General features: G+C 33.9%; 1 protein-coding gene across 1 annotated transcript in view; it reads right to left on the bottom strand.

The window, feature by feature from the left end:
• Window positions 1-21,975, bottom strand: part of HDX (highly divergent homeobox) — a 108,592-nt gene that overhangs the window by 66,249 nt on the left and 20,368 nt on the right. The window contains exon 3 of the mRNA XM_066249772.1: window positions 11,245-11,298. Within this exon, the coding sequence (XP_066105869.1) occupies window positions 11,245-11,298 (54 nt within the window). The remainder of the gene's footprint in view (window positions 1-11,244; window positions 11,299-21,975) is intronic.

The raw sequence follows: 21,975 nt of genomic DNA, 5'->3' as shown, positions 1-21,975 counted from the left end.
CAGTGGATAGAGCATCTGACTGGGATGTGGAGAAACCAGGTTTGAGACCCCGCTGTCGCCAGCTTCAGGGCGGGCTCATCTGGTTTGAGCAAGGCTTACCAGCTTAGACCCAAGGTCGCTGGCTTGAGCAAGTGGTTACTCGGTCTGCTGAAGGCCCACGGTCAAGGCACATATGAGAAAACAATCAATGAACTAAGGTGTCACAAAGAAAAACTGATGATTGATGCTTCTCATCTCTCTCCGTTCCTGTCCGTCTGGCTCTATCTATTCCTCTCTCTGACTCTCTCTCTGTCTCTGTAAAAAAATAAATATATATATATATATTTAAATATTAAATATGTATATGCATAAATTGATGTTTAAATAAAATATCAAATGTACTTAATACTGAAAAATGTAACAATACTTAATGCTGTTGGATTAATATTGTAAAAGATATATAAAGAAAAGTTAGGCAAGTTTTCCTTAGTGCTGAACTACCTGATTTGCTATTATGTTTTATACCTTTTGCCTAATTCTATGACTCCTTCTTCTTTCTGTCTTTGTGGCTGCTATTTTATTAGATCTGAACATACTAAGACATCTACAGGTTCATTCCATTTTTATTAATAAAAGGGTTCTTTCAAACTACATTTTGGTGTGGGTTTCTTATTTTGATTTATTTTTATCTTCTTAATTTTATAAATTGCTAAGTGAATATGGAAAAATATCTCCAGTGTATAAGACCATAGGAATTTAGCAGTAAAAGTGGTGGAAATGTGCACCTCACCAGGTGTCATATTGCAGAAGGAGTATGCTACAGTTTGCCCTTTAGCTCCAGCACTTGGCTGCAGGGTGTTAGGCCTACGGTTTAATTTAGTCAATACAGGTTTCTCAGAGAGCACGTAGTAGCTTGCAGTACTAAATGTAAACCTGGCAGCTATCACTGAGGGATCCCAAGCAGAGCTTCTAATGGAGCCATTTACGGTTACATGATGATACATGCAAGGCAGGAAATCAGAACTTATTCACACACCAGCTATCATCCAAATGACGTATGTGTTTCTTGGATCTCATATCTCAAATAAAATTGTAAAAAAAAAAAGACTCATCTACTGTCTTGAGCATATGCAAATGTCATTTTTTTTTTAAATTATTGTATTTTTTTGCTCCATAAGATGCACTTTTTTTCCCCAAAAGTGGAGGGGAAAATGCCTGTGCATCTTATGGAGCAAATGTTCATTTTTTTTTAGCTGCTGCGGATTCCCAGACAACTAGAAGAGTATTTGAACATTAAAGTCTCTTCTCATTTGTTAATAACAGAGCTGATGTTTGTTAATATTGCTGTTGAGTTTACACTGTTGAAATATTATTGTGGTATATTTTATTAAATATTTTAACACACCATTTGGTTCAGAATATTATTTTTCTTATTTTCTTCTTTAAAACCCTAGGTGCGTTTTATGGTCAGGTCTGTCTTATGGAATGAAAAATATGATAAGTGAGAGGGTGAGAGGCAGAGAGACAGAGACAGACTCCCACATGCACCCTGAACAGGATCTATCCGGCAAGCCCCCTACCAGGTGGGCGATGATTTGCCCATCTGGAGCTGCTGCTCTGTTGTTTGGCAACTGAGCTATTTTAGCACCTGTAGTGAGGTCATGGGGCCATCTTCAGTGCCTGGGGACAACTTGCTCAAACCATTCTAACCATTATTGTGGGAAGTGAAGAGAGAGAGAGAGAGAGAGAGAGAGAGAGAGAGAGAGAGAGAGAGAAGGGTGAGGAGGTGGAAAAGCAGATGGGCACTTCTCCTCTGTGCCCTGACTGGACTCAAACTTGGGACTTCCACATGCTGAACCAAAGTTATACTGCTGAACCAGCCAGCCAGGGCCTGTAGTTTCTAAAATAAGGAAAAAGAAAGCAGGATAAAATGTCCTTCACAAAGAAGCTTGGGCAAATTTACAGCATAATAAGCTACTGCTGCTCTTACTAAAATAACAGATTCTTTCAGGTATATGTGATTCTTTTAAATTAGTCATCACCCAAAAGTATCTTGTACTTCCTTTCTGCTTAAGATATAAGTGGATGTGTGTGGGAGGGTAGGTATCAAAGAGAGACTAACATTTATTGGATCTTTCTATGAGCATGATATGTTTTATATTGTTTTCTTTTAATGACTTTAGCAATCTTATGAGGTACGTAGCATTATTCCCATTTTCACATATGGAAATTAACTCTCAGGGATAAAGTCATAGGCTCACAACTAGAAACTGGCAGAGCTAAATTTAAAACCCAGGATTTTCTCAATTCCCACTCTTTTGCACCGAGGAAGAAAATTATACCAGTTTTGAGCCTCCCTTATGTGCCTATCATAATTGAAATATCTTCTACCTCTAATTTTTAATTTTTGTTGCTGAAGAATAGAAATTATGTATACATGTTGAAGTGATGGATTTCATTGTGTAAGATTTTGTTGTGCTGATATTTTTTTCTGTTTTTTTTTTTTAAGTTTTCTCTTGTACATAAAAACTTATCAGCAATCCCTCTATTTTTTATTGAGACTGCTGTCTCCAAACTTTAAAGGGAGAAATAACTTACTTGATTTTTTCTAAAAAGGGTGAGTCCATTCCTTCAGGGACTTTTAAACAAGTCTAGTTATCTGAATTCAATGTTTTTAACCATAGGCTATGTTAAATGGGTTTTTGCTTCACTTCTGCTTGTCAGCAGAATGAAGTTTTCTATTCCTGCTTAAGATTTTTTTTGCATTACATTCCTGTAGCAGAAGATTGTGATTGCAACTGCATGTCTGACAAGTAAAATGTTAGCTAGGCTATGTCAGATTAAACTCTAGGGTTGACTGTTGATCTTTTTAAAAGAGTGGAAACAAAAATAGTAATTTCTCACATATAGTAACTTCAGAAAAATATTAGGTCAGGGATTTGGAGACAGAAATCCTGGGACTAAGAGTTCAAGATACCTCATGCCAAGACACCTATAATATACATCTAAGAGATGTTATTTTCAAGAAAGAATAAAGTATAAGTGGATTTGGATTATGAAGAGATTAGTCAGAGTTATCCAGAGAAATAAAACTAATAAAAGTATGTATGTGTATATGTGCATGTATGTGTATAGAGAGAATAAGTATATATGTATATAGTACATAAAAGGAAACATAGAAACAGAGAGATTTATTATAAGGTATTGACTCATGCAATCATGGAGGTTGAGAACTTTCTAGATCTGCTGTCAGCAAGCTGGAGATCCAGGAGAGCCAAAGTGTAGTTGTAGTCTGTCTAAAGGTCTGAGAACTAGGATAAGCAATAGCTCAAAATTAAGTTAGAAAGCCAGTACGCTCTAGAGCTAAAAATAACCAATGTTTCAGTCTTAGTCCAAAGGCTTTCAGAAAAGAACAATATTCTAATTCAATCAGTCAGGCAGAAGGAGTACCTTCTTACTCAGCCTTTTTATTTTATTCAGGTCTTTAGTTAATTGTATGAGGACCGCCTACATTACGGAAGACAATCTGCTTTACACAGTCTAGTGATTCAATTCTTGATTTTATCCAGAAACATCCTCACAGATATACCTAAAATAACACTTGAACAGATACCAAGGCAGCCAGTGGCTCAGTGAAATTGACACATAAAATTAATCATCACAGGAACAGATCCCAGAAATTCAAGACAGAGTTATCAAAATGTAAAATATAAATTATTTGTCTGATAAGGGATTAATATTAGGAATATATAAATAACTATTATAGCTCAACAAAAACAACAAAATAACTTGATTAAAAATCAGACAATAGACTAAAATAGACATTTGCCCCCCCCAAATATATATAAATGGCTAAAAGGCACATGAAAAGATAACCAACATCATTAATCACCTGGAAAATGTAAATCAAAACCATAATGAAGTATCACCTCTCATCTACTAGGGTGGTTATTAAAAAAAAACAAAAACAGAAAATAACATAGTGAGCATATGGAAAAATTAGAACACTTGTTCACTGCTGGGGGAAATGTAAAACGGTTCAGCAACTATGGAAAACAGTATGACAATTCTCAAAATATTAAAATAAAATTTCCATATGATCTTATAGTTCTGTTTCTAGGTATATACCCCCCAAAAGTCAAAAGAAGAACTCAAACAGAAGCCTGTATGACAATGTTCATGAAAATGTTATTCTCCATAGCTAAAACATGCAAACAACCCAACTGTCCATCAACTAATGCACTGATGCAATCAAAATGTGTTTTACAATATATATAAAAGGGAATAATATTCATTCTTAAAAAAAGGAAGAGCTAAAACATGGATGAAGCTTGGAGACATTATTCTAAGTGAATTAAATCTGTTACAAAAAGGAAATTTTATATTAATCTATTTACATGAGTTATCTAGAGTAAATAAAGTCATAGAAACAAAAAAGGTAGAATGTAGTTGTCAGTCTCTGGAGACACAGGGGAATGAAGACTAAAAAATGTTCTGGGGATTGGTTATACAGTAATATGAATATACTCAATACTATTGAACTGTACACTTTAAGTAGTTAAAATGGTATATTTTACACTATGAGTATTTTAAAACAAAGTAAAAAATGTCAAATTAAATTTTCAACCGGAAATCACAATTGACTTTTTGAATACATCCTCTTACCTCTTGTAGAGAAGACACTTTCACTGAGGGTAGGAAATATATCAATACTTAAATGGAATAATATATCTATAGAGCATAGGATTTTCTAAAACACATGTACATTATTTAAAAGTATAATGCACTGGTAATCATAGAAAATGTATTTAATGTGATTAAAAATCTGGTTTTGTATAAAGAAGGATATCTTGCTAACATTTGTTTAGCACAGTTCTGGTCACTAGTAGTATTCAAATTTAAAAAGAGATAGAAAATTAAGAAAAGTATGGTTCCTTAAGTAAGCATTTTACAAAAAAAGAAATAAAGGTCAACTTAATTTTATTGTGTTTCACTTTATTGTTTTACAATATTGCATTTTTTACAAATAAAAGGTTTATAGTGACCCTCCATTGAATGAGACTATCAGCATCATTTTCCAACATTTATTCACTATGCATCTCTGTGAAACATTTTAGTAATTCTCATAATATTTCAAGGTTTGGATCATTATTATATATGCTATGGTGATCTATGATAAGGTCTTTTTGATGTTATTATTGTAATTATTTGAGGACACCACAAACATATAAGACTATGAAAATAATAGATAAATGCCTTGTGGGTTCTGATTGCTTCATTGACCAGGTGTTTCCCTGTCTTTCTAATCATCTCAAGCCTCCATATTCTCAGACACACAGCAATATTGAAATTACACCAATTAATAACCTGTAATGACTTCTAAGTACTCAAGTAAAGATATGAGTTAAGCATAACTCACTTCACACCAAAAGCTAGAAATGATTAATTTTAATGAAAAAGACATTAAAGCCAAGATAAGTTGAAAGCTAGACTTTTGTGCCAAACAGCCAAGTTGTAAATGCAAAGAAAAAATTCTTGAAGAAAATTAAAAGTGCTACTCCAGTGAACACACATATGATAAGAAAGCAAAAACAATTTTATTACTGATATGAGAAACTTAAGTGGTCTAGATAAAAGATCAAATCTGCCACCCCCTTCTATTAAGCCAAAGCCTAGTCCAGAGAAAGGCCCTAACTGTCTTTAATTCTATGAGGGCTTAAAGAGTTGAGAAAGCTGCAGAAGAAAAGTTTGAAGCTAGTAGAAGTTGGTTCATAGAGTTCAAGAAGAAAAAAGCCATCTCCATAACACAAAAGTACAAAGTGAAACAGCAAGTGCTGATGTAGAAGGGTCTGAAAGTTCTCTGGAAGATTCAGCAAATATAATTAATGAAGGTGGCTACACTAAACAGCAGAGTTTCAATGTAAAGGAAACAGCTTTATATTGGAAGAAGATGCCATCTAACACCGTCATAGCAAAAGAGAAGTCAATGCCTAGCTTCAAAGCTTCAACAAGCTGACTCTTTTGTTACAGGTTAATGAAGCTGGTGATGTTAAGTTAAAGCCAGTACATATTTACCATTCTAGAAATCTTAGTGCCCTTAAAAATAATGATTAATTGACTGTTCTTATGCTCAATTAAAAAAAAAAAAAGCCAGGATGACAGCACATTTGTTTACAATGTGGTTACTGAATAGTTTAAGTTGAGGAATACTTCTCAGAAAAATTTTCTTTCTGATGGAAATATGTAATAAGATTAATGTTTTCATACCTGCTAACATAACATCCATTTTGGAGCCCACAGATCAAAGAGTGATTTTGATTTTCAAGTCTTATTATTTTAAAAAATACACACACATTTAATAAGGCTATAGCTCTCATAGTTGTTGAGTCCTCTGATGGAACTGGGTGGAGTAATTAAAAAACCTCCTGGAAATAATTCATTATTCTAAAAGCCAGTAAGAACATTGATGATTCATGAAGAAGAGACCACAATATCAATATTATCAAAAGTTTAGAAAATGTTGAATCCAGCCCTCATGACAATTAAGAGGGAATTAAGAATTCAGTTAAGGAAGTAGCTGCAGTTATGGTGAAAATAACAAGAGATCTAGAATGAGAAATGGAGCCTGAAGATGTGACTGAACAGACATGGATGAGAACTTGCTTCATATGGATGAGCAAAGAAAGTGGTTTCTTGTGATAGAATCTACTCTTGGTGAAGATGGTTAAAATAACAAAGGATATTACATACATTTAATTGAAGAAGTCATGACAGGGTTTCTGACAATTGACTCCAGTTTTGAAACAAGTTCTACATTTATAAAATGCTATTAAACAGCATGATGTGCTACAGAGAAATTTCTGGATGATACAGTCAATTGATGTTGCAAACTTCACTGTTGTCTTATTTTTTAAAATTAACACATCTACCTCAAACTTCAGCAAGCAGCACCCTGATCAGTCAACAGCTATCTACACAGAGGCAAACCTCCTCACCTGTGCGTGCGTGTGCGCATGCGCGCACAGTCTCTCTCTCTCTCTCTCTCTCTCTCTCTCTCTCTCTCTCACACACACACACACACACACACACACACACACAAATATATATATTTCTTCTTTAAGGCTCAGATGATGATTAGCATTATAAACAATAAATTAAGTTATGTACATTTTTTAGACATAATGTTATTGTACTCCTCATAGGCTGTAGTATAGTATAAACATAAATTTGATATGCATTGGAAAACCAAAACTTTCATGTGACTAGCTTTATTGCAATATTCACCTTATTGTGGTGGTTTGGAAAGGAAACCAGAATATCTACAAGGTGTGCTCATAAAAAAATATTGCTAAGAAATTTTTAAAGGGCTTAAACTAATAAGGAGATACAACTTTTTCAGGGTCAAAATGGTCATTATTGCTAAGATGTTATTCTCTCCATACATATACATTCAAAACATTTCTAACCAGAAACACAGTAAACTTTTATAGAACATAACGAATTGACTTTAAAATTCATATGATGATTCAAAAGACCTACAACAGCCAAAACAACTTTGAGAAAGTATATAGTTAAAGACAAAGCACAACATGATTTCAAGACGTATCTTCTTTGCATAGCTCTCTCTTCTTCAATACTCTTGTCTGCAAACATTAAGCATCTTATATTCTCTGTACTCTTAACTCCATCTCTTCAACTTAAGGAGACCTTCCAGACCCCACCTAGGCTTCTCTTCTTTGCACCATAGAATAGTAACTTTTTCAAAGTAACAAAACGGACTAGGAGGCTTTAACACCACTCATCTGTTGCCTGTGGTAGACAGTCACTAAGTTTGCAACCTCATTAACCCACCATCTCCTTTTCATATTTTTATGTAATCCCTTCTCCCTTACTTACTGTGAGGGTACCATTGCTTTGCTTCTAACTAATAGAATATAATAAAGATAAGAAAATATCAACCTTGTGATTATGTTTCATTGTAAATGGCTTTGTCTTGCTAGCAGACTCACTGTAGAAACTCTGGTGGCTTAGAAAAAATGTGAGCATTTAAACAAAAGAGACTACATGACAAGAAATTGTGGGAGGCATCTGGGACTTGTGGGTATCCTCTAAGAACTAAAAAGGGCCTCTAGAACTGTGAGCAGCCTCTTCTAGAAAATATGAGTAACCTCCAGCCGACAGCCAATGAGAAAACAGGGTCTCAATCTTAAAGCCACAGGAAATAAATTGTTCCAACAACCTGAATGAGTTTACAAGTGTATTATTTAGCCTCATTAAAACTTCTATAAATGAATATAGCCTAGTCAACACTGTAATTGCATCCTGTGAGAGCCTAAGCAGAAGATCCAACTAATCCATGCCTGGACTCCAGACCCAAATAAACTGAGATAATAAATACATGTTATTTTAAGCTGTTAAAATAGTGATGATTTGTTCAGCAACAATATATACCTGATATCTAGTATTTCAGTTAACAAATTCTTTCATTTTTTTTTATTTATGAATGTCTTTATTGTTCCTTCATTCCTGAAATAATCCAGTTTTGACAAATTTATTGGCTGAAAGTTATATTTTTTAAACATGTGAAAAATATTGGCATTTGTTTCTCCAACATTTCAGATGAAAAATCTGTTACTGTCATTTGAATTGGTGTTTTTCCATAGGAAATGTATTTCTCTCTGGCTAAACTTAAGACTCTGTCTTTATCTTTAGTTTTCAGAAGTTTAATTACGATGTGTCTGGGTATGGATTTACTTGCATTTATCTTGCTTACAGATCACTCAGTTTCTTGAATCTGTGGGTTTATATTATTTTTTCCTTAAATTTGTTAAGTTTTCAACCATTATTCTCTGTGTTGTCCAAATTAGGTAAACTTTATCAATCTGTCCTCAAGTTCATTGATTCTATTTTTTTAAAACACCTCTCAAATTTTGAGCCATACAGAAAGTTATTTTTAAAATTTTATTTATTGGATTTTTCAGTTCTATAATTCTAATTTAGTTCTTTTATAATTTTTGAAATTTTCATTTGTTTAAAAATAATCTGTAATTGCATGTTGAAGTATTTTTATCATGGATGCTCTAAAATCCTTGTCAGATAATCCCATTACCTAATTCACCTCAGTGTTCATTGCATTTGATTTTCTTTTGTTATTCAAGCTGCGATTCTCTGTTCTTGGAATTATTGATGACTTTCAATTATATCCTACCCACTTTATCCATTATGATAGGAGACTTTTGGGGTGTGTGTCTGTGTGTGTGTGTGAGTGTGTGTGTGACACAGAGAGACAGAGACAGAGAGAGTAACAGATAGGGACAGACAGGCAGGAAGGAAGAGAGATGAGAAGCATCAATTCTTTGTTGTGGCTCCTTAGTTGTTCATTGACTACTTTCTCATATATGCCTTGACCAGGGGGCTCCAACTGAGCCAGTGACCCCTTGCTCAAGCCAGTGACCTTGGGCTCAAGCCAGCAACCTTGCACTTCAAGTCAGTGACCTTGGGCTTAAGCCGGCCGCTATGGGGTCATGTCTATGATACCATGCTCAAACCAGTGACCCCGCACTCAAGCTGGTGAGCCCACGCTCAAGCTGATGACCTCGGGGCTTCGAACCTGGGTCCTCTGCGTCCCAGTAGGATGCTCTATCTACTGTGCCAACACCTGGTCAGGCAGACCTTTGGTCTTATTTAAATCTTTTCATTTTATCTAATAGTCACCCAGTTATGTTTAGCACACAGGTCTTGGCCTATTTTATGGGTTTTGGTTCCAATGATATTTTATTTTCAGACCATTTGTACTGATATTTTAACTTTTTTGGTCTATATGGTATCACTTGGATTCCCATTGATCACTACTGCTACAATCTTAAGGGACACAGGTCCTTCTCCAGCCTAAGGGATTATTGTGGAAAGATGTTGCTTATTGGTGCCACCTAATAGACCAGTGTCTCAAGGTCAAAAAATAGATTCTCCATTAAATTTTACATTATTTAAGGATAAATAACACAATTCCTTTGTTGGGAAGCTATGGTGTCCTGATCACACTTCCTGGTATTAATTAAGTCACTTGGTTCTAAAAGTGGGAGAAATAATTCTCTGACCTAAAGGAACAAAAAGGCTTCCCTTTTTAAAAATATATATTATTGCCCAGTTTTTCTAGGAAAGAAGTTCAGGCCCAGAATGGGAAACAAACAAACAAATATTTCCCTTGCTTACTTATTGTCACTGAGGTTTCAAATTGATCTTTTTGGGCCAATATAACCAAGCTCATTTCATGTTTGTGGGATTCTCATCTATTAAATGGGAGGACTAAGCCCCCCCCCAAGTTGTCTTCTCTTGTTAGATTGGGGGTCATATTATGCCTAATCTGTGTCACCTGATGTTATTATATGACAACAAAATACCTTGTAGGTCTTCAAAGCCTTAGAGTCCTTAACCAGTTGCTTTCTCTCCATCTTTCAGAGTTCTCCTTTGGTGGCCTCCTGTATTACTTTCATGCTATGTAGTTTATTTTGTGTGGAAGTAAAAAGAAAAAGGAGTCTACATAATCCTGTCCAGTACTATAATACTAGCTTCCATTTTATTATCCTCAAAACTATCTAATAGAGTAACTTGAGTTATCTTTCTAAAAGTCTTCTCATGTCTCTTTTATTATTAAAATTCTTTAATAATTTCTTATCTATGGACTATTGTATAAAAATCTCCTGAACTGCTTGTTAAAATGTAGATTTATGGGTCTTACACAGACCAACTAGATGGGATTCATTGAGAAAACACAATTCTGATGAAGTTCTCTTATATTAACATCACAAAACAGTTTTAACACAAAAACTAAATAAGACTGTTAAAATATGAGTTACTCATTACTGCTAGATATGAAAATGCACTAATACTAATATAAATTATTTAATTTTGACTGAGATGTTTAAATCAATCACGATTCAAATGTTATGATCAAATTAGCTGGGTTAACTAGATGTAGAAAAAGTACAACATTTTATTAATTTATTTTATTAATTTCAATGCTTTTAAAAACTGTAAAAATGTGCTCAAATATTATCTAAGGCACTGATTAGTGCATTTTCTTTAAGGTTACTTTTGTAGTATATATAAATATTATGATCACAAAATATATCCTTTGCGATAATGCAGTCTTACTGAGGTTTGGTTTTGCCAACTTTATAAATATCATTACAGTTTTCTCAATGGCATCCCTACTAACAACACAGGGGAAAACCCATTTGCTGCTTTAAAGGAAAGATTACTTACTGCTCTTTTTCTAGAACACCCTGTAATCCAAGGCACAGTAAGGTTTCCTGAAATCTGTGGAAACAACAAATGTAATCTCAGTAAGGTATGCATTAACACTACCTGGTATGCTGATCAACACCAAAAAAAATCACATAAGACTTCAAGATAGGTTTTCATTCATAGCGTATCCCCCACATAAACAATTCTGTTTCCTTATTGAATGCACTAGATAGAAAAGGACTTCCTTGGTGGGGAAATTTTAGAAGTGGTGCAAGGTTCCCTTGGAATTCAACAAAATTTCTAAGACATAGTTGGGGCCTGAAAGTATGGTCTGGCAATCTATGAAAAATAAAATTCTTATAATAAATATGCAGTGCTCTTTGGAATGAATTACAATATTTAAATTATTAACTATAGTCATCATGCTTTGTATTACTTCACAGGATTTATTCATCTGACATAACTGTTCCTTTTTTAAATTTTTTTTTATTTATTCATTTTAGAGAAGAGAGGGAGTGAGTGAGAGAGGAGGGAGAGAGAGAGAGAGAAGGGGGGAGGAGCAGGAAGTATCAACTCCCATATATGCCTTGACCGAACAAGTGCAGGGTTTCAAACCGGCGACCTCAGGATTCCAGGTCAACACTTTATCCACTGTGTCACCACACGTCAGTCCTGTAAGGTTTTTTTTTAAATAGAAGCTACTAAGGGAAATAGCCAGCAACACCTTATTACATCAGCATGCCACACAAGCAGATAAATGCTACCCTAGTTGGATTCTGGAGAGTGCTTATAGAGACCAAGGTAGTCCTATGAGCTGTGGCTCAGGTTAGCCTGTACTTTATCATACTTTTACTTGAGATACACAAACTTTTGGAATACTTCAAACTCTCACTTGTCCTCTCCTTCCCTCCCAAACGAGTACCTCCTGAGAAATTGATAAGACAATTTATTTTCACTAAGTGGTGGCGGTGGGAACATGGTATTCAACCAAACATTTATTGAATTTGATAAATTATATTCAGTGATAGCCAATGAATTACTATTATTCCTATTAGTAAGAAATGATGATCATCCAATGTAAATAATAAGGTAATATAGTCAATTATTCAATTTTCAGTTAAATTATTACTACCCCTGGCCACTAGACCTGCCATTTTACTTTGAGTTCAGAATATATTAATATACTGAGGATAAGTTAAAACTGATATAATTCTTTTAAGAAATATTATAAAACTACTTTTTCTCAAGTTAAAGTCTCATTAGAGTAAAATATCAATTAACTAGAATGCCTAAAGATTATGAAGTTTAAATAATTTATTTAACAAGACAGGTAATAGCAAATGTTGGAGAGGCTGTGGAGAAAAAGGAACCCTCATCCACTGTTGGTGGGAATGTAAAGTAGTACAACCATTATGGAAGAAAGTATGGTGGTTCCTCAAAAAACTGAAAATAGAATTACCTTATGACCCAGCAATCCCTCTACTGGGTATATATCCCCAAAACTCAGAAACATTGATACATGTAAAGACACATGCAGCCCCATGTTCATTGCAGCATTATTCACAGTGGCCAGGACATGGAAACAACCAAAAAGTCCGTCAATAGATGACTGGATAAAGAAGATGTGGCACATATACACTATGGACTACTACTCAGCCATAAGAAATGATGACATCGGATCATTTACAGCAAAATGGTGGGATCTTGATAACATTATACGAAGTGAAATAAGTAAATCAGAAAAAACCAGGAACTGCATTATTCCATACGTAGGTGGGACATAATAGTGAAACTAAAAGACATTGATAAGAGTGTGGTGGTTACGGGGGGAGGGGGGAGAGGGAGAGGGAAAGGGGGAGGGGAAGGGGCACAAAGAAAACTAGATAGAAGGTGACAGAGGACAATCTGACTTTGGGTGATGGGTATGCAACATAAGTGAACGACAAGATAACCTGGAGTTGTTATCTTTGAATATATGTATCCTGATTTATTGATGTTGCCCCATTAAAAATAAAATTATTAAAAAAATAATTTATTTTTAAAATGATGAACTGAGAGTGATAATATTTCTATTGAAAATTCTTCAAAACATATACTTTCTTGTCTTGCAACCAATAATTAGTATTTGATATATTGTGTGTAAAGTAAATTGATTGCTAACCTTAATGAAGGAGGTAAATTTGCTAAAGTAGTCACATCAACAGTTTTGAAATAAAGCAGAAATATCTAAACATTTTGCATTATGTCTTCACATACTCCCATATATTAGGATAATTTAAAGCTGGCTATATGAAGTTGTTATGGAAATATGTGTAAAATAAGTTATAACATAAATGAATTGCAAAAGACCCAGTAATGACTAAAAGTTTGCATATGAAATAACAAAAATGATACATGTAATAAACATGGTTAATTTAATTTCTTTAAACATGGATATTATAAATGTTAACAATATAAAATGTAGTTTCTTACTTAAGCCAATTGTAAAACTTCCATAAGAAATTAATATACCAATACTATAAATTTCATGAGATTTAGGAAGGGATAAAGTCTCACATTTTTGTTTTATAATTCTGAGGCACCAGTTACATGGTATTCAAATGCTATATTCAGTTACCCTCTATTGTTTGCTACTAATCTATTCTTCAGTTTATTACGCTTATGGTAAAACTCAGAACAGCCAGGCATAGTAGCTGAATTCATAAGATTTTTTTGAATCATAGAACAGTATAAATATATTTTCTTCCAATTTAAGAAATTTTGTTTGGTCCAATAATGTTGATAAAGTTTCTCCACCAAAAACTATAAAATGCACTATTTCAAATGAACAAGATAATTTACTTCTAGTTTAAATAACATTTAAATTTCAAAGACATTTTTCAACAATGTGGTGTGGAGAATCACAAAATTAATCTACAAGGGCCAAGAGAGATTTAACAAATGTATTAGAACTTACACATTTAAATAAGTAGTCAAAGTAGAAAACTCAAGATGTTATAAAGTCATTACAATGATATTACCATTGTTGAAATCATTTTGGAAACTTTACTTTTCGAGTTGTCAGTTATGATTCACCCAGAGATTTGTCTCATTATTTCACATTCCTTTTTCAATAACTGAAAATATAACAGCCTAGATTGAACAGCCACATTATTCACTAAATTTGACTAAGAATAAATTCCATTTTCCAAAATCAATTTTCCATCAAATGACAAAGATTTGTCACCACTGAAATCTTTTAAAAGAATCCTACAGTCCTTTAAAACAATTGTAAAGGACTTCAGAAACTTTTTTGGCAAATTGAACATTATTGAAATAAGGATAGATAACTTTCCAAGGTAACTTATTTGAATTTTGTTCAAATATTTATCAAGCATATCTTCTATACTAGGTGCTGTTTTAGGTGCTACAGGAAATATAAAAATGAAAAAGAAAAAGATAGGTAAAACATAATTTCCTGGAGGGCAAAAACTATGATCCGAGAGGGAGAGATAAGACAGGCATATGAATGACTTTAATACAAAGAAAGGTATGATAAGTGCCATGACGACAGGTCAATAAATGAAGTGCTATACAAGTTCAAGATGTGGCAAAATTACATCAACTAGAGGATTGATATCTCATCCAAACCTGAAAAGATGAGCATACGTTTGATAGACAGAAATAGAAAAGAGCATTTTGGAGAAAAACAGTGGTATAAACACAGTGGACTAAAAGGATAAGGTGTCTTTGGAAATTGTCAGCTCAACTAGAACTAGAAAGGGAGTTGAGGTTGCTTTGTGGAGGCCATTAATACTAAGGTACGTTTATATCTAATTCTGTAGAAAATGGGGAGCCAATTGAAGGTTTTTAAGCAACAGGTTATATGGTCAGAATTGTGTTTTTAGATATTTGGATGACTAATTTAACTAAGTGTGAATTGAATAAGTATAAAAACTTTAATAATTGTTTAGTCAAGGGGTAGGTAATTCAGGCTTTGAACTATGTTAAGTGAGGTAGAAATTGGGAGGAGAAATAAAAAAACATATTTTTAAGGAAAAGTCTTATGTATGAGATAGAAGAGAATTAGACAGGCTGGACATCACTGGAATAGTCTTTTTATGGCCACCATAAAACTAGCTCTCCAAATGGTTGCCTTGCTCAAACTAATGGACAATTAGAGGGACACAACTTTGAATGTAAATGCAAAGAAGTACCTACTGTTGGAAATCTGCTACTCTTGGCTAAGAGTAGAGAAACTTATTTGGATGTAAACTGAAGTCACATCATGTGAATAGTTAAGGTTTTTAAATCAACTATCATGCATTATCTTTCTCATGAAAAAATCATACTTAAAATAGATACTATGTATCAGAATATTAATTATATATTATTATATACATCATAGTATATGGTTATATATTGATAAGAAAGCAATACATTTACTTTAATGGATGATTTAAGAAATTTTAAAGGTAATTTTACTGTATTTTATTTTATGTAATTTAGATCCTGCCTGACTTGTGGTGCTACAGTAGATAAAGAGTCAACCTGGAATGCTGAGGTTGCTGGTTCAAAACCCTGGGTATGCCTGTCAAGGCAGATATGGGAGTTAATGATTCCTGTTCCTCCCCCCTCTTCCTCTCTCTCTCTCATCTCTAAATGAATAAATAGAATCTTAAAAATAAAAATAGAAAATCTTATAATTTAGATCCTAAATATAATCCTGTTGCAATATTTTCACTAGGTTATGAGGTGATTAAAGGCAAGATATCATATTTAAAACAATTTAGTCTAATTATTTTTATATAGTCACAGGGAATATACACAAAAATGAATTTATTTGATTAGAAAAATCTGTTATAAAGACAATTCTACACATATGTTGGATATTCTATTTTAAAATGTTCAGACAAATTTATGGGTTTAGGATAGCTCCTATGTAAAATATATTACATTTTATGTGAGTCAAGAAAATATAGTATATTATTAATTAGCAAGTCATTAAATAAAATTTGATTAACTAAAGCAATCAGACAATAAATATGTCTTTCAGAAAAGTTCAGTAGTAAGAGATTCACAAATCAATGTTTTAGCTTTGCATCAGATGTTCTGGTATTAGTTGAGCATTAAAATCTATCAATCATTCTGTTTTAATAAGCAGTGTTCTCTAGGTGTTTTTCAATTACAAGGTATAGCGCATAGAGGACACTGCTGGGTATGTGGTAGACAAAAAATAAATATAAGCTGATTGATTGATTGAATTCACTAGGGCCTTCATTATTCACTGGCTTCACTTGCTGAAATTTAACAAAAGGCCAAGAGTGGAAATATACAAGAGACTGTTATATGGAGTAGGTAATAGAAGGAGGAAAATAAGTTGCTTCAGGTTAAAAATAAATAAATTCAGGAGCAAAGGAGGAAAGATATAGTGGCTTATTTTAAAAATATTCTCCCATCTCCTCTCTACCAATTCTAGAAAACCTTTCAGAAGTTAAATAAGCTTTACAAATTGAAATTTCAATATTATAAATTTTGGCAAACTAACACTTTTTTAAGCACATGAATTTTTTTCTTAAGTAATATAAAACTAGTATTTAGAAAATTTTATTAGTCAGAAAAGTTCTTGTAGTTGACAACTAAAATGCTAATTGAGATTTTTTTCCTAACATGATTTTAGTAGTTAAAATTTTACAAACCACAAGAGATTAAAATCAGGAAAACTAGAATTCCAAGATGTTTCAAGAAAATCATAAAAAGTACTCAGACATTACATGGCAAATCTAATTTTACCATATTGTCTCTTAAGATGCTAGCTGTTAAAAAAAATCAAAGTATAAATAAAACAATATAAATTGATACATGAAATGATTATATTCTGATCTACAGGCCCTGGGAAGTGTACAATTACAATTCTTGATCTCATGATATCTTACTTTGTAACATTATAAAATACTGTCTTAATTTTTTTCATGTAAAAAATAGATATTTGAGAACATACACAAATTATTTATTAACTTTATAAAGTAAACTGACAAATGTTAGATTTGTGTTTTAAATATACAACTGAAATGAAATGTTTTATTACATGTATATTTAGAGATCAGCTACCTAAATAGCAAAAGATTTATTGCTCTTATAAAGCTACAATATTTGTTGGGCTAGACTTTCATGTCTTTGTGTTGCATATGGTTCTTCATTGAACCAAAGTATAAGTAAGCATTTAAAAGAAATCAAATAGAAAAGAAGGTAGCAATGGAGGCAATAAAGGACAAAAACATAAGGCTTAAAAAAAATGATAAACATAATGGCCAATAGTAAGTACTTCACTGTTAGTAATTATTTTAAATGTAATTGAATTCCTAAATTAAAAGACAGATTGAAATAATAGATTAAAAACAGGATTCAAGTATAGTATATTTATACAGACCCATTTTATTATTTTTTAAATTTTTATTAATTTTAATTTATTGTGTTAACATGGATTCAAGTGTCCCACTAAATATAATAACCTTACCCACTCACCTCCATGTCATTTACACTCCCTTTGCACCCTCCCCTTATCTCCCTCTCCCCTTCCCTTTGGGATTTGTTATCTTGTTTTCTGTATCTATGTGTTAGGTATATATAAATTCATTAATCCCTTCATATAACAGACCCACTTTAAATCTAAAAACCTTTACCTTATACCATAACTAAAATTAGCTTTAATGGAACAAACACTTAAAACATAAAGGTTAAAAGTATGAAATTATGAGAAAAAGATGTAGAAAAATAGCTTCATGGCACTGCCTTTGACAATGATTTCTAAAATATGACACCAAGGGAAAATAGACAAAATACATCAAAATTAAAAACTTTCATGGATCAAAAAATACTATCAAAGGAATAACAAAAATAACCCATAGAATGGCAGAAAATATTTCTAAGTTGTATATCTGATAAAGGGTTAATATCCAGAAAATATTTTTAAAAACCTTAAAATTCAACAACAAATAGGCAATTTGATTTTTAAAAACAGCAAAGAAATATCAAACTAATTAACAAATGCAGCAGGAAGGGAAAATAGAGAATGGAAAAAACACAAGAAAAAATCAACAGAAACAAATTTGTTCTTTGTTTTTATTTTTTAAAAGAACAATTAAATTTACAAAACTTTAGGTGGATTTACTGTAGTATATTGAATGGTGACTACCAAAAACATGTCTATGTTTTTAATCACTAAAATCTGCTGTGACTTTATTTGGAAAAGGCACCTTTGCAGATGTAATCATAGTAAAAGCCTTGAGGTGCACTTGTCCCAAACTATTCATATGGGACTTAAATCTAATGACAAATATCCTTACAAGAGAAGAAACTGAAGAGGTCAGAGGAGAAAGTCATGTGAAGATGGTGGCACAGATGGAAGTTATTCAACTACAAGTCAAGTAGCCTCTCTGAGAGCCATCAGAAAGAGTCTAGCTCTGATGATAGCTTGATTTCCAACCACTGAACTTGAGAAATGTGAAAGAATAAATTTCTAGTGTTGCAAGTTAACTACTTTATGGTTATTTCTTACAGCAACCCTAGGACACTAATACACTGATAAAAGAAAAATTAAAGAGAAACACAAATTACTAAAATTAAGAATGAAAGAAAGCACTCACCACCAAACTTATGAACATTAAAGGCAGAAGGGGGAGAGTGACATCACCAAAGTGGCAATAAAGGTTTTCCAGACTTTACCACCTTACCGACTACAAGATACACAACAAATATCTATTCAAGAATAAGACAATACTGGGACAATTCTTGAATACAAAAGTGAGTCTAAAGTACTTCTTGTACCTCAAAGACTAAAACAGACTGCATTAGCAGTATTAGGATAATAAGAGGAGTGACACATTGACCATGTTGTTCCTTCCCTGGACAGCACAGCAACACATGGAGAACACTCTACTGAGTTTGTTTTCTCCAATAAAAAAGAAAGAAAGAAAAAAATGGGAGTGAGTAAACCAGCCTCTCCTAGCATTGTGGGATGCTATGTAGGAGCCCTTACTCTGACATCTCACCATAGGGACTGCAGGGGAATCTGTGGAACTAGCCACTGGAAATCTGATAACGATGGAGAAAAAGGTGGACACTTGCACCAGCAACTAGCACATAGATCTTGGAAGACCGAGTTCATACATGCAAAGTCTCAATAATAATCTCAAACAGCAGCTTTGTTACTTATAGAACTAGCTCTCAGGTGCACTCAGATCAGGGAACCCAACAAGTTGCAGCTCTGTTTGATTAGATCCTCAAAAGAAGAATATTCTGACCCCAGAAAATTCCCATGCTAGGCAAGGTGTTAAGTCACAGACACACTCAATATGGAAAGTGTCTTCCAGACCCATCTGACCAGAAGGGCTGGTGACAATTCCTGGAAGTTGTGTGACTCAGTGGGGCTAAAGCTTAGAAGCAGTTAAGAAAAGCAGATCATCCTCAAAACAAAGCCAATACCAGGTTTGGAAGATTCCAGGGCCATGAAAAGGCAGGAAGATTAATTCATAGATAAGTCTGAGGATAGCTCCCACCCTTTCTGACCAGAGAACCTGTTTGAAAAATTGAAAGTACCTTAAAGCAGCCCAAGTAAGGAAGTTGAGAAACAGTCCCATCCACTGTACAATGTCTTCCAGCCCTAATTGACAAGAAAGCCTGGCTAAAAAAAAAAGTAAACAAACAAGAACAAATTAAAAACTGAAAGATGTGTGACACAGCAGCACTTAAGCAGTGAGAAGATCAAATAAAGCCAATAGTATGCAGAACAAAGCCAGCGAACTGGCTGTGGGTCGACTTGAGTTAAGAAAGCAAGGAGCTTTACCAGTTTTAAATCTGACTCTCCTGCTTTGCCTAGGCAGGGTATCTAATTAGTAGACCTGTTCATCACTGAAGATAGCCTTCAGTCTGTCTGACTACGGAACCTAACTAGAACACACAAGAACCTGCAGAGCCCATTCAACAGCAAAATAAACATTTGAATAGACAGCATATTCCATGGTTTTCTATGGCTGCAGAGCAAAACTGAGGGCTTCACCTGACCAAAAAAAAGGAATTCAGAGTACACTCTTGCTTGATTCAAGTCCCCAAAAAACACTCCATACAAGTCCTGGGTACCATCCTGCTAAATTGCCAAGAAGGAGAAGGTAATTTATACCTTCATCTGCTGATGAATATAAAACCCAGTCCCATCCATATAGTAGATCTAATCAGAGAATCCAGGCAGCTGCAGAATCCATATTAGGGCTTCACTAAGGTAAGGAATCAAGCCAATAGTCCTATGCAAATGTTTCCCCCAACTTCATCCTCAGAGGATGAAGACTAGACTTGCTCTCAAATAGACTACAGTAGTAGGTCTTACCTACCCAAAGACATTGATAGAGGCAACTCAAGAGTTAAAATTTTAGCTGGAGTAATAGTAGCTTTAGTTAAAGTCAACAGGCTTAACAGTTAACACAATTAAAAGTTTTGTTCCAGGAACTGGGATACCCGAATGAGTCTACAAAACTTTACAAGACAGCAAACAATCCACCTTTGTGCCCCAGAGACTGCAAGCAAAGCTTTTGTACGCCTCGGCTGGAATGTCTGTTGACTATCACCTAATTAACTTTCCCTTGAATTCCAAACCTCCTTCTTAGCTATTTCTTCCCCGTATAAAAAGGTAAGATGGCTTTTTAGGGTATATAATCCCTGTCTTCTCAGATTGACAGCCATTTGAATAAATCACCCCTAAAAAGTTACCCTTGTATTTATTTATTTGGCTGAGTAGCATGGACACTGATATTTCTGGTTTCAACATCAACAGAAACACACTGAGAAATAAAAGCTTTCCAGAACAAACAAAAATTGAGGAAGTTCATTAGAAGTAGAATTGCATTAAAAGAAATGCTAAAAGGCGATATTTCAGTGCAAGCAAAAGAAAGCTAATTAATATACTTTACACAAAAAAGTAGTGTAAGTATCACTGGTAATGGTACATATATAGTCACATTTAGATTCTGCAATATGGTAATAAGGGTATATAACTCACAACTCCAGTTAAAAAGTTTTAAAAATTGCTCTAGACAGTTTGTTCAGTTATAGAGCGTTGGCCAGGTCTGTGGAAGTCCCAGGTTCAATTCCCGGCCAGGGCACACAGGAAAAGCGCTCATCTGCTTCTCCACCCTTCTCCCTCTTCTTTCTCTCTATCTCTCTTCCTCTCCTATAGTGAAGGCTTCATTGGAGCAAAGTTGGCCTTGGTGCTGAGATGGCTCCATGGCCTCTGCCTCAGACACTAGATTGTGGCGGAGCAATGCCCCAGAGGGGTCTAATATCACCCCCTGGTGGGTATGCTGGGTGGATCTTGGTCAGATGCATGCGGGAGTCTGTCTGTCTGCCCCCGCCCCTGCTTCTCACTTTGGAAAAATACAAAAAAAAAGTTTTTAAAATGGATAAAGCAAAAATAATAAATACAATATTGTGTTTTGTTACAAGATATTAATAACATGTAAATTATAAAAGCAATAACCTAAATGTGATAGAAAGAAGTAAAAACAAAAAGTATAAGAATTATGTTGAAGTTATGTTGTTCTCACTTTAAAATATGATGTTATAAGTTTAAGGCAGGGGTCCCCAAACTTTTTACACAGGGGGCCAGTTCACTGTCCCTCAGACTGTTGGAGGGCCGTACTATAAAAAAAACTATGAACAAATCCCTATGCACACTGCACATATCTTATTTTAAAGTAAAAAAACAAAACGGGAACAAAT

The sequence above is a fragment of the Saccopteryx bilineata genome, chromosome X (genome assembly GCF_036850765.1).
Source record: "Saccopteryx bilineata isolate mSacBil1 chromosome X, mSacBil1_pri_phased_curated, whole genome shotgun sequence".
Taxonomy (NCBI): Eukaryota; Metazoa; Chordata; class Mammalia; order Chiroptera; family Emballonuridae; genus Saccopteryx; species Saccopteryx bilineata.
Note: the sequence above shows the minus strand (reverse complement) of the source record. Positions and strands in the feature narration are given on the sequence as shown.